This window comes from Cherax quadricarinatus, chromosome 2 (assembly GCF_038502225.1).
Source record: "Cherax quadricarinatus isolate ZL_2023a chromosome 2, ASM3850222v1, whole genome shotgun sequence".
Lineage (NCBI taxonomy): Eukaryota > Metazoa > Arthropoda > Malacostraca > Decapoda > Parastacidae > Cherax > Cherax quadricarinatus.
Window position 1 is genome coordinate 61,508,158 of NC_091293.1, and position 17,734 is coordinate 61,525,891.

The 17,734-nt window shown below is 46.9% G+C and overlaps 1 protein-coding gene across 3 annotated transcripts in view; it reads left to right on the forward strand.

Annotated features, from left to right (window-relative positions):
* The window catches only part of uif (sushi, von Willebrand factor type A, EGF and pentraxin domain-containing protein uif), a 452,196-nt gene that overhangs the window by 66,267 nt on the left and 368,195 nt on the right, over window positions 1–17,734 (forward strand). For all 3 annotated transcript variants that reach the window (XM_053785483.2, XM_053785566.2, XM_070088717.1), the window contains exon 2: window positions 363–438. In XM_053785483.2, coding sequence (XP_053641458.1) covers window positions 370–438 — 69 coding nt within the window. In that variant the 5' untranslated portion in view covers window positions 363–369. The remainder of the gene's footprint in view (window positions 1–362; window positions 439–17,734) is intronic.

Sequence of the window (17,734 nt, forward strand, 5' to 3'; positions counted from 1 at the left end):
TAATTAGGTATTAACACTTAATTGTAATTAGATATTAATAACTAGTTTAACTGTAATTAGGTATTAACATTAGTTTAAATGTAATTAGGTATTAATGACACTTGCGTGGTACTGAGATACTAATGACGCCTGATGTAAATTAATTAGGCACTGATGGAAATGACGTATAGTACTCAGGTACTACTGATATTTGATATATAGTACTCAAGTAGTAATGAGACCTAATGTAAAGTACTCAGATACTAATGACACGTAATGTGTCATAATTAGGTACTAGTGACAAGTGGTGTGTAGTAATTAGGTACTAATGGCCCGTGGTGTGTAGAAATTAGGTACTAATGACGCCTTTCTTACTATTACAGTTAAACGATGCGGGGATTGAGAGTGGGAGCCTCGGTGCTCCTCCTGGCTGGCCTTACCTCAGCATTTATCCACAAGGTAAGTGTGAGACTTATTGCATATACATCTGTGGCGTGTGTGTGTGCATATCTATCTATCTATATATATATATATATATATAATATATATATATATATATATATATATATATATATATATATATATATATATATATATATATATATATATATTCACTTGAAAATATGAATTGGGAAACATGGTTACAGTTACTGGAATGCTCTCGTTGGCAAGGAAGAAGAAGAGAGGAGCTATGATCACTACATAGAAATTAATGAACTCAAACGATGTTTTAGATGTAGCACTGAGGGTCGAATATGTTGTGCGGTATCACTCCTCCTGTGAGTGAACACTCCACCACCACTATCACCAGCCTGCAAGCAGCAGTACAGTGGTACACTAATAGACTGATTGGTTGGTAAATCAATCTTAACGCTTGTCGACTAGTCAACTTTTCACCACCACTCAAGGACACTTTAATTATAAAATACAGAGATTAAGCTCTCGATGCATACAAACTGAGAAACATACACACTGAGAAACATACACACTGAGAAACATACACACTGAGAAACATACACACTGAGAAACATACAAACTGAGAAACATACACACTGAGAAACATACACATTGAGAAACACACTGAGAAACATACACACTAAGAAACATACACACTAAGAAACACACTGAGAAACATACACACTAAGAAACATACACACTAAGAAACATACACACTAAGAAACACACTGAGAAACATACACACTAAGAAACATACACACTAAGAAACATACACACTGAGAAACATACACACTAAGAAACATACACACTAAGAAACATACACACTGAGAAACATACACACTAAGAAACATACACACTAAGAAACACACTGAGAAACATACACACTAAGAAACATACACACTAAGAAACATACACACTGAGAAACATACACACTGAGAAACATACACACTAAGAAACATACACACTGAGAAACATACACACTAAGAAACATACACACTAAGAAACATACACACTAAGAAACATACACACTAAGAAACATACACACTGAGAAACATACACACTAAGAAACATACACACTAAGAAACATACACACTAAGAAACATACACACTAAGAAACATACACACTAAGAAACATACACTCTGAGAAACATACACACTAAGAAACATACACACTGAGAAACATACACACTAAGAAACATACACACTAAGAAACATACACACTAAGAAACATACACACTAAGAAACATACACACTGAGAAACATACACACTAAGAAACATACACACTAAGAAACATACACACTAAGAAACATACACACTGAGAAACATACACACTAAGAAACATACACACTGAGAAACATACACACTAAGAAACATACACACTGAGAAACATACACACTAAGAAACATACACACTAAGAAACATACACACTAAGAAACATACACACTGAGAAACATACACACTAAGAAACATACACACTGAGAAACATACACACTAAGAAACATACACACTGAGAAACATACACACTGAGAAACATACACACTAAGAAACATACACACTAAGAAACATACACACTGAGAAACATACACACTGAGAAACATACACACTGAGAAACATACACACTAAGAAACATACACACTAAGAAACATACACACTAAGAAACATACACACTGAGAAACATACACACTGAGAAACATACACACTAAGAAACATACACACTGAGAAACATACACACTAAGAAACATACACACTAAGAAACATACACACTAAGAAACATACACACTGAGAAACATACACACTAAGAAACATACACACTGAGAAACATACACACTAAGAAACATACACACTGAGAAACATACACACTAAGAAACATACACACTGAGAAACATACACACTAAGAAACATACACACTGAGAAACATACACACTGAGAAACATACACACTGAGAAACATACACACTAAGAAACATACACACTGAGAAACATACACACTAAGAAACATACACACTAAGAAACATACACACTAAGAAACATACACACTAAGAAACATACACACTAAGAAACATACACTCTGAGAAACATACACACTAAGAAACATACACACTGAGAAACATACACACTAAGAAACATACACACTAAGAAACATACACACTAAGAAACATACACACTAAGAAACATACACACTGAGAATCATACACACTAAGAAACATACACACTAAGAAACATACACACTAAGAAACATACACACTGAGAAACATACACACTAAGAAACATACACACTGAGAAACATACACACTAAGAAACATACACACTGAGAAACATACACACTAAGAAACATACACACTAAGAAACATACACACTAAGAAACATACACACTGAGAAACATACACACTAAGAAACATACACACTGAGAAACATACACACTAAGAAACATACACACTGAGAAACATACACACTGAGAAACATACACACTAAGAAACATACACACTAAGAAACATACACACTAAGAAACATACACACTGAGAAACATACACACTAAGAAACATACACACTGAGAAACATACACACTAAGAAACATACACACTGAGAAACATACACACTAAGAAACATACACACTAAGAAACATACACACTGAGAAACATACACACTAAGAAACATACACACTGAGAAACATACACACTAAGAAACATACACACTGAGAAACATACACACTGAGAAACATACACACTAAGAAACATACACACTGAGAAACATACACACTGAGAAACATGCACACTAAGAAACATACACACTGAGAAACATACACACTAAGAAACATACGCACTAAGAAACATACACACTGAGAAACATACACACTAAGAAACATACACACTAAGAAACATACACACTAAGAAACATACACACTAAGAAACATACACACTAAGAAACATACACACTAAGAAACATACACACTAAGAAACATACACACTAAGAAACATACACCTTCCGGTGTATATGTGCTGTGTTCCCTTATAGTTGTCACACCACTGACCACATGAGGTACATCCTTGACGATCTCAGTACACAGGTATATGTGTCTTCACAACTTAAAATAAGAAAATACTTTTAGTGTATTACCAGTGATACTCACCTGACGTGTCTTGGTAACGACCCGCGGCACACCAACAACGACCCGCGGCACACCAACAACGACCCGCGGCACACCAACAACGACCCGCGGCACACCAACAACGACCCGCGGCACACCAACAACGACCCGCGGCACACCAACAACGACCCACGGTACACCAACAACGACCCGCGGCACACCAACAACGACCCGCGGCACACCAACAACGACCCGCGGCACACCAACAACGACCCGCGGCACACCAACAACGACCCGCGGCACACCAACAACGACCCGCGGTACACCAACAACGACCCGCGGCACACCAACAACGACCCGCGGTACACCAACAACGACCCGCGGCACACCAACAACGACCCGCGGCACACCAACAACAACCCGCGGCACACCAACAACGACCCGCGGCACACCAACAACGACCCGCGGCACACCAACAACGACCCGCGGCACACCAACAACGACCCGCGGTACACCAACAACGACCCGCGGCACACCAACAACGACCCGCGGCACACCAACAACGACCCGCGGTACACCAACAACGACCCGCGGCACACCAACAACGACCCGCGGCACACCAACAACGACCCGCGGCACACCAACAACGACCCACGGTACACCAACAACGACCCGCGGCACACCAACAACGACCCGCGGCACACCAACAACGACCCGCGGCACACCAACAACGACCCGCGGCACACCAACAACGACCCGCGGCACACCAACAACGACCCGCGGCACACCAACAACGACCCGCGGCACACCATCAACGACCCGCGGCACACCATCAACGACCCGCGGCACACCATCAACGACCCGCGGCACACCAACAACGACCCGCGGTACACCAACAACGACCCGCGGCACACCAACAACGACCCGCGGCACACCAACAACGACCCGCGGCACACCAACAACGACCCACGGTACACCAACAACGACCCGCGGCACACCAACAACGACCCGCGGCACACCAACAACGACCCGCGGCACACCAACAACGACCCGCGGCACACCATCAACGACCCGCGGCACACCATCAACGACCCGCGGCACACCAACAACAACACAACGTACTTTCTAATTAACAAGAAAGTGTAGAAAGGGTGTTGGAAAACATCTCTGCATAAATAGATGGACTGACGGTTGAAGTTGTCTCAGGGAGCAGGTATCGTGTGAGCAGGTATCGTGTACCACAACTACACGGCTGGGAAAGTAAAAGATTTATACGACAGATGTATTATAGAACACGGAACACTACAAGCACAAGCCATCTTGTAGATACATGTCCATATACATAGTTAAATAGATTAGACCTCACAAGACACTGATTTAACACACAGGTTAGTGTGAATTCCCGTCAGTGATCCTGGAAGTAAAGAGTGGGATCTAGGCTCTCTCTCTCTCTCTCTCTCTCTCTCTCTCTCTCTCTCTCTCTCTCTCTCTCTCTCTCTCTCTCTCTCTCTCTCTCTCTCTCACTCACTCACTCACTCTCTCACTCTCTCTCTCGCCTCTCCTTCAAGCTGGTCAAGCAGGTTTACCAGCAGTGAGATAATTATTAGAAAGTCTCCACTGATACTTAGGGAAGGTGGGGGAGCTTTGGGAGAAGTTGGTGGGGATATCTGGGGTATATCTGTGGGGTTCTGGGGGAATAGGAGTGCCAGGTTCCGGCACCCCACACCCCGTCTACACGCCACCTACACCTCCTCCTTCTCCTTCTCCATTTACTTCTTAAAGTTCTGTCATGTTTCTGTGTCCATGCCTATATGTACCTTGTCCTTCAATTATTCCCTGACCATCAGATAATCTGATCTGGCTACTAGCCCTACCACAACACCCAACCAATACTCCCCTACAACCACTGCCATCACTACCTCTCCCCCCCTACCACACTTATCCCCACTCCGTCAACCACTGCCATCACTACCTCTCCCTCTACCACAGTTATCACCACTTATCCTCTTGCCACAGTCACCTTCCCCAGCCACCACCCTACTCTGCTGCATCGACAGTGTTACTACCACATTTACAACCACAACAACCATCAACAACCAGGCACAACTACCATCATTCACAACCAGTGTTTGTATATATGGTTTAAAAACCCGAGAGGTTAGAGAACAACTAGCAAACGAGTTTCAGGAAAGTAGAACAGTGCAGGTAGGAGCTAGAAGATTCACTGCAAATCACAATGTGTCAAGTTAAACATGTGTGTAGAGAGAGTTACAAGGTCAGCAGACTACCAGACTATTACTGCTAGACTAAGGTTAGCCTGTATCTCTGACGCCACGACTAGAACACTGCATCACAGAGCATGCAAAAATCCATTCATATAGAGACACCTGCTAGTAATTCCTACAGGAACTGGCAAATCACTTCATTGTTAATGATAATACATGTAAAACCTTGAGATGGTAATCCCACTGTACACAGCCAGGAACTCTTGTTTGCTGACACTAACCTACTGAATGACCACTGTTTATACTTAGTGTTTGTAATGACATTGTAATTATATTGTTTGTAATGACATTGTTTATAATGACATTGTCATGGCAGTGTTTATAATGATATTGTAATAAGAGTGTTATACATCCCTCAAGCTCTGGTCGTGCTGAACTTGTTCAAGAATACTGTAGTAGATAAAACTGAGACTGAAGTAAATAAGTGTATATACCCTGAGAGATATATACCTCACTGTATATACCGAGATATATACACGTCTTATTGTATATACCCTGAGAGATAGGCACCTCACTGTATATAGAGTTATAAACACGTCTTATTGTATATACCCTGAGAGATAGGCACCTCACTGTACATAGAGTTATAAACACGTCTTATTGTATATACCCTGAGAGATAGGCACCTCACTGTATATACCGACATATATGTACACGTGTCGTTGTATATACATCAAGTTTGAGGCCGCCCAGAAATTTCAGCATAAGAGTAAAGACAACTGAATCAGATGCTCAGAAATTATTGCATAAAAGCCAGCATTTCATTTTTCCTAACTTTTTCCCCATAAAAAAAGAGCAAAGCAAGACAAACACAGGTCAAAATCAAGTCAAACTTTACTCTAAGTAAGGTTTAAGTGTTATGTAGATAAGTGGTTAAGTTTTATTTATAACACAGTATAAGATAGAGTTGTGAGAACACATGTTATGTGCAGTAAGAGAACATTATGTTGACTTATAGGAGAATAATCCAGTAAAGTCAAAGACTGTGTCACTTACCTCACAGAAACCAATTTGATTAATCTGAAATGAAGGTGAACCTTCCCTTGACAGGTAACACTTGAGCATCAGTAGAGACAGTCTCCAGGGCAACACTTGAGCATCAGTAGAGACAGTCTCCAGGGCAACACTTGAGCATCAGTAGAGACAGTCTCCAGGGCAACACTTGAGCATCAGTAGAGACAGTCTCCAGGGGCAACACTTGAGCATCAGCAGAGACAGTCTCCAGGGCATCACTTGAGCATCAGTAGAGACAGTCTCCAGGGCAACACTTGAGCATCAGTAGAGACAGTCTCCAGGGCAACACTTGAGCATCAGTAGAGACAGTCTCCAGGGCAACACTTGAGCATCAGCAGAGACAGTCTCCAGGGGCAACACTTGAGCATCAGTAGAGACAGTCTCCAGGGGCAACACTTGAGCATCAGCAGAGACAGTCTCCAGGGGCAACACTTGAGCATCAGTAGAGACAGTCTCCAGGGGCAACACTTGAGCATCAGCAGAGACAGTCTCCAGGGGCAACACTTGAGCATCAGCAGAGACAGTCTCCAGGGGCAACACTTGAGCATCAGTAGAGACAGTCTCCAGGGGCAACACTTGAGCATCAGTAGAGACAGTCTCCAGGGCAACACTTGAGCATCAACAGAGACAGTCTCCAGGGGCAACACTTGAGCATCAACAGAGACAGTCTCCAGGGGCAACACTTGAGCATCAGTAGAGACAGTCTCCAGGGCAACACTTGAGCATCAGTAGAGACAGTCTCCAGGGGCAACACTTGAGCATCAGTAGAGACAGTCTCCAGGGCAACACTTGAGCATCAGTAGAGACAGTCTCCAGGGGTAACACTTGAGCATCAGTAGAGACAGTCTCCAGGGGCAACACTTGAGCATCAGTAGAGACAGTCTCCAGGGGTAACACTTGAGCATCAGTAGAGACAGTCTCCAGGGGCAACACTTGAGCATCAGTAGAGACAGTCTCCAGGGGCAACACTTGAGCATCAGTAGAGACAGTCTCCAGGGGCAACACTTGAGCATCAGCAGAGACAGTCTCCAGGGGAAACACTTGAGCATCAGTAGAGACAGTCTCCAGGGACAACACTTGAGCATCAGTAGAGACAGTCTCCAGGGCAACACTTGAGCATCAGTAGAGACAGACTCCAGGGCAACACTTGAGCATCAGTAGAGACAGTCTCCAGGGGCAACACTTGAGCATCAGCAGAGACAGTCTCCAGGGGCAACACTTGAGCATCAGTAGAGACAGTCTCCAGGGCAACACTTGAGCATCAACAGAGACAGTCTCCAGGGGCAACACTTGAGCATCAGTAGAGACAGTCTCCAGGGGCAACACTTGAGCATCAGTAGAGACAGTCTCCAGGGGCAACACTTGAGCATCAGTAGAGACAGTCTCCAGGGCAACACTTGAGCATCAACAGAGACAGTCTCCAGGGCAACACTTGAGCATCAGTAGAGACAGTCTCCAGGGGCAACACTTGAGCATCAGTAGAGACAGTCTCCAGGGGCAACACTTGAGCATCAGTAGAGACAGTCTCCAGGGGCAACACTTGGGCATCAGTAGAGACAGTCTCCAGGGGTAACACTTGAGCATCAGCAGAGACAGTCTCCAGGGGTAACACTTGAGCATCAGTAGAGACAGTCTCCAGGGGCAACACTTGAGCATCAGTAGAGACAGTCTCCAGGGCAACACTTGAGCATCAGTAGAGACAGTCTCCAGGGGCAACACTTGAGCATCAGTAGAGACAGTCTCCAGGGGCAACACTTGAGCATCAGCAGAGACAGTCTCCAGGGGCAACACTTGAGCATCAGTAGAGACAGTCTCCAGGGGCAACACTTGAGCATCAGTAGAGACAGTCTCCAGGGGTAACACTTGAGCATCAGCAGAGACAGTCTCCAGGGGTAACACTTGAGCATCAGTAGAGACAGTCTCCAGGGGCAACACTTGAGCATCAGTAGAGACAGTCTCCAGGGCAACACTTGAGCATCAGTAGAGACAGACTCCAGGGCAACACTTGAGCATCAGCAGAGACAGTCTCCAGGGGCAACACTTGAGCATCAGTAGAGACAGTCTCCAGGGGCAACACTTGAGCATCAGCAGAGACAGTCTCCAGGGGCAACACTTGAGCATCAGCAGAGACAGTCTCCAGGGCAACACTTGAGCATCAGTAGAGATAGTCTCCAGGGGCAACACTTGAGCATCAGCAGAGACAGTCTCCAGGGCAACACTTGATCATCAGCAGAGACAGTCTCCAGGGGCAACACTTGAGCATCAGCAGAGACAGTCTCCAGGGGCAACACTTGAGCATCAGCAGAGACAGTCTCCAGGGGCAACACTTGAGCATCAGCAGAGACAGTCTCCAGGGCAACACTTGAGCATCAGTAGAGACAGTCTCCAGGGCAACACTTGAGCATCAGTAGAGACAGTCTCCAGGGGCAACACTTGAGCATCAGTAGAGACAGTCTCCAGGGCAACACTTGAGCATCAACAGAGACAGTCTCCAGGGCAACACTTGAGCATCAGTAGAGACAGTCTCCAGGGGCAACACTTGAGCATCAGTAGAGACAGTCTCCAGGGGCAACACTTGAGCATCAGCAGAGACAGTCTCCAGGGCAACACTTGAGCATCAGCAGAGACAGTCTCCAGGGCAACACTTGAGGATCAGTAGAGACAGTCTCCAGGGCAACAATTGAGCATCAGTAGAGACAGTCTCCAGGGCAACACTTGAGCATCAGTAGAGACAGACTCCAGGGCAACACTTGAGCATCAGCAGAGACAGTCTCCAGGGCAACACTTGAGCATCAGTAGAGACAGTCTCCAGGGCAACACTTGAGCATCAGTAGAGACAGACTCCAGGGCAACACTTGAGCATCAGCAGAGACAGTCTCCAGGGCAACACTTGAGCATCAGTAGAGACAGTCTCCAGGGCAACACTTGAGCATCAGTAGAGACAGACTCCAGGGCAACACTTGAGCATCAGTAGAGACAGTCTCCAGGGGCAACACTTGAGCATCAGTAGAGACAGACTCCAGGGCAACACTTGAGCATCAGCAGAGACAGTCTCCAGGGGCAACACTTGAGCATCAGCAGAGACAGTCTCCAGGGGCAACATTTGAGCATCAGCAAAGACAGTCTCCAGGGGCAACACTTGAGCATCAGTAGAGACAGTCTCCAGGGGCAACACTTGAGCATCAGTAGAGACAGTCTCCAGGGGCAACACTTGATCATCAGTAGAGACAGTCTCCAGGGGCAACACTTGAGCATCAGTAGAGACAGTCTCCAGGGGCAACACTTGAGCATCAGTAGAGACAGTCTCCAGGGGCAACACTTGAGCATCAGTAGAGACAGTCTCCAGGGGTAACACTTGAGCATCAGTAGAGACAGTCTCCAGGGGCAACACTTGAGCATCAGTAGAGACAGTCTCCAGGGGCAACACTTGAGCATCAGTAGAGACAGTCTCCAGGGGCAACACTTGAGCATCAGTAGAGACAGTCTCCAGGGCAACACTTGAGCATCAGTAGAGACAGTCTCCAGGGGTAACACTTGAGCATCAGCAGAGACAGTCTCCAGGGGTAACACTTGAGCATCAGTAGAGACACTCTCCAGGGCAACACTTGAGCATCAGTAGAGACAGTCTCCAGGGCAACACTTGAGCATCAGTAGAGACAGTCTCCAGGGGCAACACTTGAGCATCAGTAGAGACAGTCTCCAGGGGCAACACTTGAGCATCAGCAGAGACAGTCTCCAGGGGCAACACTTGATCATCAGTAGAGACAGTCTCCAGGGGCAACACTTGAGCATCAGCAGAGACAGTCTCCAGGGGCAACACTTGATCATCAGTAGAGACAGTCTCCAGGGGCAACATTTGAGCATCAGCAGAGACAGTCTCCAGGGGCAACACTTGAGCATCAGTAGAGACAGTCTCCAGGGGCAACACTTGATCATCAGCAGAGACAGTCTCCAGGGGCAACACTTGAGCATCAGTAGAGACAGTCTCCAGGGGCAACACTTGAGCATCAGTAGAGACAGTCTCCAGGGGCAACACTTGAGCATCAGTAGAGACAGTCTCCAGGGGCAACACTTGAGCATCAGTAGAGACAGTCTCCAGGGGCAACACTTGAGCATCAGTAGAGACAGTCTCCAGGGTAACACTTGAGCATCAACAGAGACAGTCTCCAGGGGCAACACTTGAGCATCAGTAGAGACAGTCTCCAGGGGTAACACTTGAGCATCAGCAGAGACAGTCTCCAGGGGCAACACTTGAGCATCAGTAGAGACAGTCTCCAGGGGCAACATTTGAGCATCAGCAGAGACAGTCTCCAGGGGCAACACTTGAGCATCAGTAGAGACAGTCTCCAGGGGCAACACTTGAGCATCAGTAGAGACAGTCTCCAGGGGCAACACTTGATCATCAGTTGAGACAGTCTCCAGGGGCAACACTTGAGCATCAGTAGAGACAGTCGCCAGGGGCAACACTTGAGCATCAGTAGAGACAGTCTCCAGGGGCAACACTTGAGCATCAGTAGAGACAGTCTCCAGGGGTAACACTTGAGCATCAGTAGAGACAGTCTCCAGGGGCAACACTTGAGCATCAGTAGAGACAGTCTCCAGGGGCAACACTTGAGCATCAGTAGAGACAGTCTCCAGGGGCAACACTTGAGCATCAGTAGAGACAGTCTCCAGGGCAACACTTGAGCATCAGTAGAGACAGTCTCCAGGGGTAACACTTGAGCATCAGCAGAGACAGTCTCCAGGGGTAACACTTGAGCATCAGTAGAGACAGTCTCCAGGGCAACACTTGAGCATCAGTAGAGACAGTCTCCAGGGCAACACTTGAGCATCAGTAGAGATAGTCTCCAGGGGCAACACTTGAGCATCAGTAGAGACAGTCTCCAGGGGCAACACTTGAGCATCAGCAGAGACAGTCTCCAGGGGCAACACTTGATCATCAGTAGAGACAGTCTCCAGGGGCAACACTTGAGCATCAGCAGAGACAGTCTCCTGGGGCAACTCTTGATCATCAGTAGAGGCAGTCTCCAGGGGCAACATTTGAGCATCAGCAGAGACAGTCTCCAGGGGCAACACTTGAGCATCAGTAGAGACAGTCTCCAGGGGCAACACTTGATCATCAGCAGAGACAGTCTCCAGGGGCAACACTTGAGCATCAGTAGAGACAGTCTCCAGGGGCAACACTTGAGCATCAGTAGAGACAGTCTCCAGGGGCAACACTTGAGCATCAGCAGAGACAGTCTCCAGGGGCAACACTTGATCATCAGTAGAGACAGTCTCCAGGGCAACACTTGAGCATCAGCAGAGACAGTCTCCAGGGGTAACACTTGAGCATCAGCAGAGACAGTCTCCAGGGCAACACTTGAGCATCAGCAGAGACAGTCTCCAGGGGCAACACTTGAGCATCAGTAGAGACAGTCTCCAGGGGCAACACTTGAGCATCAGTAGAGACAGTCTCCAGGGTAACACTTGAGCATCAGTAGAGACAAACTCCAGGGCAACACTTGAGCATCAGCAGAGACAGTCTCCAGGGCAACACTTGAGCATCAGCAGAGACAGTCTCCAGGGCAACACTTGAGCATCAGCAGAGACAGTCTCCAGGGCAACACTTGAGCATCAGTAGAGACAGTCTCCAGGGGCAACACTTGAGCATCAGTAGAGACAGTCTCCAGGGGCAACACTTGAGCATCAGTAGAGACAGTCTCCAGGGCAACACTTGAGCATCAGTAGAGACAGTCTCCAGGGGCAACACTTGAGCATCAGTAGAGACAGTCTCCAGGGGCAACACTTGAGCATCAGCAGAGACAGTCTCCAGGGTAACACTTGAGCATCAGTAGAGACAGACTCCAGGGCAACACTTGAGCATCAGCAGAGACAGTCTCCAGGGCAACACTTGAGCATCAGCAGAGACAGTCTCCAGGGCAACACTTGAGCATCAGCAGAGACAGTCTCCAGGGCAACACTTGAGCATCAGTAGAGACAATCTCCAGGGGCAACACTTGAGCATCAGTAGAGACAGTCTCCAGGGCAACACTTGATCATCAGTAGAGACAGTCTCCAGGGGTAACACTTGAGCATCAGCAGAGACAGTCTCCAGGGCAACACTTGATCATCAGTAGAGACAGTCTCCAGGGGTAACACTTGAGCATCAGTAGAGACAGACTCCAGGGCAACACTTGAGCATCAGCAGAGACAGTCTCCAGGGTAACACTTGAGCATCAGTAGAGACAGACTCCAGGGCAACACTTGAGCATCAACAGAGACAGTCTCCAGGGGCAACACTTGAGCATCAGCAGAGACAGTCTCCAGGGCAACACTTGAGCATCAGTAGAGACAGTCTCCAGGGCAACACTTGAGCATCAGTAGAGACAGTCTCCAGGGGCAACACTTGAGCATCAGCAGAGACAGTCTCCAGGGCATCACTTGAGCATCAGTAGAGACAGTCTCCAGGGGCAACACTTGAGCATCAGCAGAGACAGACTCCAGGGCAACACTTGAGCATCAGTAGAGACAGTCTCCAGGGGCAACACTTGAGCATCAGCAGAGACAGTCTCCAGGGGCAACACTTGAGCATCAGTAGAGACAGTCTCCAGGGCAACACTTGAGCATCAGTAGAGACAGTCTCCAGGGGCAACACTTGAGCATCAACAGAGACAGACTCCAGGGCAACACTTGAGCATCAACAGAGACAGTCTCCAGGGCAACACTTGAGCATCAGTAGAGACAGTCTCCAGGGCAACACTTGAGCATCAGTAGAGACAGTCTCCAGGGCAACACTTGAGCATCAGTAGAGACAGTCTCCAGGGCAACACTTGAGCATCAGTAGAGACAGTCTCCAGGGCAACACTTGAGCATCAGTAGAGACAGTCTCCAGGGGCAACACTTGAGCATCAACAGAGACAGACTCCAGGGCAACACTTGAGCATCAACAGAGACAGTCTCCAGGGCAACACTTGAGCATCAGTAGAGACAGTCTCCAGGGCAACACTTGAGCATCAGTAGAGACAGTCTCCAGGGGCAACACTTGAGCATCAGCAGAGACAGACTCCAGGGCAACACTTGAGCATCAGCAGAGACAGACTTCCTGTTTGTACTGATGTACATGTTTGTCCCAGCAGACTGTGGCTGGCTGTGCCGGCTCTCTCACCAAGTTCCTCACTATTTAAGGCTTTACTAAAATCGTGTAAATAAAAAATGCGACTTTTCAATATTTCTCATTTTTATTTTATTATAGTTTTATTCAGTTTAAAATTCTGAACAATAATACAAAGAAAAAATATTTGATTTAGTGGTTTTTTTAAATTTGCTTTGACATACGTATTTATAAAAGTGGCAAATTTGTACATTAGGAAACTCAAAATTAAAACAAAAACACTTATATTTAAGATTGTCCAGCGTTTGAAATCGAGCAGAAGAATCATTCCCGAGTTATAACAGAAAAAAACAATTGGCAATTTAAAAGTTAAAAAGCTCAGCGATAGCCAAGCTTTCTTTTTGTCAGGAAGCTCATCAGTACTGAAGGTGTCAGCTGTCAGTGTCAGCTGTCAGCTGTCAGTGTCAGCTGTCAGCGTCAGCTGTCAGCTGTCAGTGTCAGCTGTCAGCGTCAGGATAAAGAAAACGTTCTCCAGTAATTGTTCTCAAATGAACTATTACGAGTTTAATAATTCCATTAAATTTTCAAATTTGCATCTAACCAGTTTAAACATAGGTATTGATGATAGTAGTTGTGGTAGTAGTTGTGGTAGTAGTTGTTATAGTTGTGGTAGTAGTGATGATAATAGTTGTGGTAGTAGTGGTGGTAGTAGTGATGACAGTAGTAATGATAGTTGTGGCAGTAGTGATGGCAGTAGATGTGGCAGTATTGGTGGTAGTAGTGATGGTAGCAATTGTGGTAGTAGTTATGGTAGTAGTTTTGGTAGTAGTGGTGGTGGTAGTGATGATAGTTGTGGTAGTAGTGATGGTAGTAGTTGTGGTAGTAGTGTTGGTAGTAGTTGTGGTAGTAGTGATGGTAGTAGTTGTGGTAGTAGTGATGGTAGTGGTGGTAGTAGCGATGATAGTAGTTGTGGTAGTAGTGATGATAGTAGTTGTGGTAATAGTTGTGGTAGTTGTGATGGTAGTTGTGGTAGTGGTGGTAGTAGTGATGATGGTAGCTATGGTAGTAATGATAGTAGTTGTGGTGGTAGTAGTGATGGTAGTAGTTGTGATATTAGTGATGGTAGTAGTGGTGGTAGTAGTGATGGTAGTTGTGGTAGTAATTTTGGTAGTAGTGGTGGTGGTAGTGATGGTAGTACTGGTGATGGCAGTAGTGGTGATGGTAGTAGTGGTGGTAGTAGTGGTGATAGTAGTGGTGGTGGTAGTGGTGGTAGTATTTTTTGGTAGTAGTTTTGGTAGCAGTGGTGGTGGTAATAATGGTAGTAGTGGTGGTGGTAGTGATGGTAGTAGTGGTGGTGGTAGTGATGGTAGTAGTGGTGGTTGTAGTGGTGGTAGTAGTGATGGTAGTAGTTGTGGTAGTAGTGATGGCAGTAGTGGTGGTTGTAGTTTTGGTAGTAGTGATGGTAGTAGTTGTGGTAGTAGTGGTGGTAGTAGTTGTGGTAGTAGTGATGGTAGTAGTTATGGTAGTAGTGGTGGTAGTAGTTGTGGTAGTAGTGATGGTAGTAGTTGTGGTAGTAGTGGTGGTAGTGATGGTAGTTGTGGTAGCAGTGATGGTAGTGGTTGTGGTAGCAGTGATGGTAGTAGTAGTGGTAGAAGTGGTGGTAGTGATGGTAGTAGTTGTGGTAGTAGTGGTGGTAGTAGTGATGGTGGTAGTGATGGTAGTAGTTTGTGGTAGCAGTGATGGTAGTAGTTGTGGTAGTAGTGATGGTAGTAGTAGTGGTAGAAGTGGTGGTAGTAGTGATGGTAGTAGTGGTGGTAGTAGTGATGGTAGTAGTTGTGGTAGTTTTGGTAGTAGTGGTGGTGGTAGTGATGGTAGTAGCGGTGGTGGTAGTGATGGTAGTAGTTGTGGTGATAGTGATAGTAGTAGTGGTGGTAGTACTGGTGGTGGTAGTGATAGTAGTGGTGGTGGTAGTGGTGGTAGTGATGGTAATAGTTTTGGTAGTAGTTTTGGTAGTAGTAGTGGTGGTAGTGGTGAAGTTAGTGTTGGTAGTAGTGGTGGTGGTAGTGATGGTAGTAGTGGTGGTTGCAGTGATGGTGGTAGTGGTGGTAGTATTGATGGTAGTAGTGGTGGTAGTAGTGGTGGTGGTAGTGATGGTAGTAGTGGTAGTGGTGGTGGTAATGATGGTGGTAGTAGTGGTGGCAGAAGTGATGGTAGTAGTGGCAGTAATGGTGGTGGTAGTGGTGGTGGTAGTGATGGTGGTACTGGTGGTGGTATCGGTGGTGGTAGTGATGGTGATAGTGATGGTGGAAGTGACGGTAGTAGTGGTGGTAGTAGTAGTAGTAGTGGTGGTGGTGGTGGTAGTGGTTTCAGTAGTGGTGGTAGTAGTGGTTGTGGTGGTGGTGGCGGCAGTAGTGGTAGTGGTGGTAGCAGTGGTGGTTGCGGCAGAAGTGGTGGTGGTGGTGGCGGTGGCAGTAGTGGTGGTGGTGGTAGTAGTGGTGGTGGTGGTAGTAGTGGTGGTGGTGGTAGTTGTGGTGGTGGTGGCGGCAATAGTGGTGGTGGTGGTGGTGGTGGCAGTAGTGGTGGTGGTAGTGGCAGTAGTGGTGGTGGTGGCGGCAGTAGTGGTAGTGGTGGTAACAGTGGTGGTAGTGGTGGTGGTGGCAGTAGTGGTGGTGGTGGTGGTGGTAGTAGTGGTGGTGGTGGTAGCGGTGGTGGGCAGGCAAGTTAGAACTGTCAGGTAACAGTGTCCTGAAGGAATGTGAAGCTAGGAGGAAGCTGTTCTATCAATCACGGGTCCTATCTATTCTCTGAGGGACGCTACCTGGTACTCCCACTTGTAGTGTCCACTACACTGAGGGACGCTACCTGGTATTCTCATTTGTAGCGTCCACTACACTGAGGGACGCTACCTGGTACTCTCACTTGTAGCGTCCACTACACTGAGGGACGCTACCTGATACTCTCACTTGTAGCGTCTACTACACTGAGGGACGCTACCTGGTACTCTCACTTGTAGCGTCCACTACAGAGGGACGCTACCTGGTACTCTCACTTGTAGCGTCCACTACACTGAGGGACGCTACCTGGTACTCTCACTTGTAGCGTCCACTACACTGAGGGACGCTACCTGGTACTCTCACTTGTAGCGTCCACTACACTGAGGGGCGCTACCTGGTACTCTCACTTGTAGCGTCCACTACACTGAGGGACGCTACCTGGTACTCTCACTTGTAGCGTCTACTACACTGAGGGACGCAACCTGGTACTCTCACTTGTAGCGTCCACTACACTGAGGGACGCTACCTGGTACTCTCACTTGTAGCGTCCACTGCACTGAGGGACGCTACCTGGTACTCTCACTTGTAGCGTCTACTACACTGAAGGACGCTACCTGGTACTCTCACTTGTAGCGTCCACTACACTGATGGACGCTACCTGGTACTCTCACTTGTAGCGTCCACTACACTGAGGGGCGCTACCTGGTACTCTCACTTGTAGCGTCCACTACACTGAGGGACGCTACCTGGTACTCTCACTTGTAGCGTCTACTACACTGAGGGACGCTATCTGGTACTCTCACTTGTAGCGTCCACTACACTGAGGGACGCTATCTGGTACTCTCACTTGTAGCGTCCACTACACTGAGGGACGCTACCTGGTACTCTCACTTGTAGCGTCCACTACACTGAGGGACGCTACCTGGTACTCTCACTTGTAGCGTCCATTACACTGAGGGATGCTACCTGGTACTCTCACTTGTAGCGTCCACTACACTGAGGGACACTACCTGGTACTCTCACTTGTAGCGTCCACTACACTGAGGGA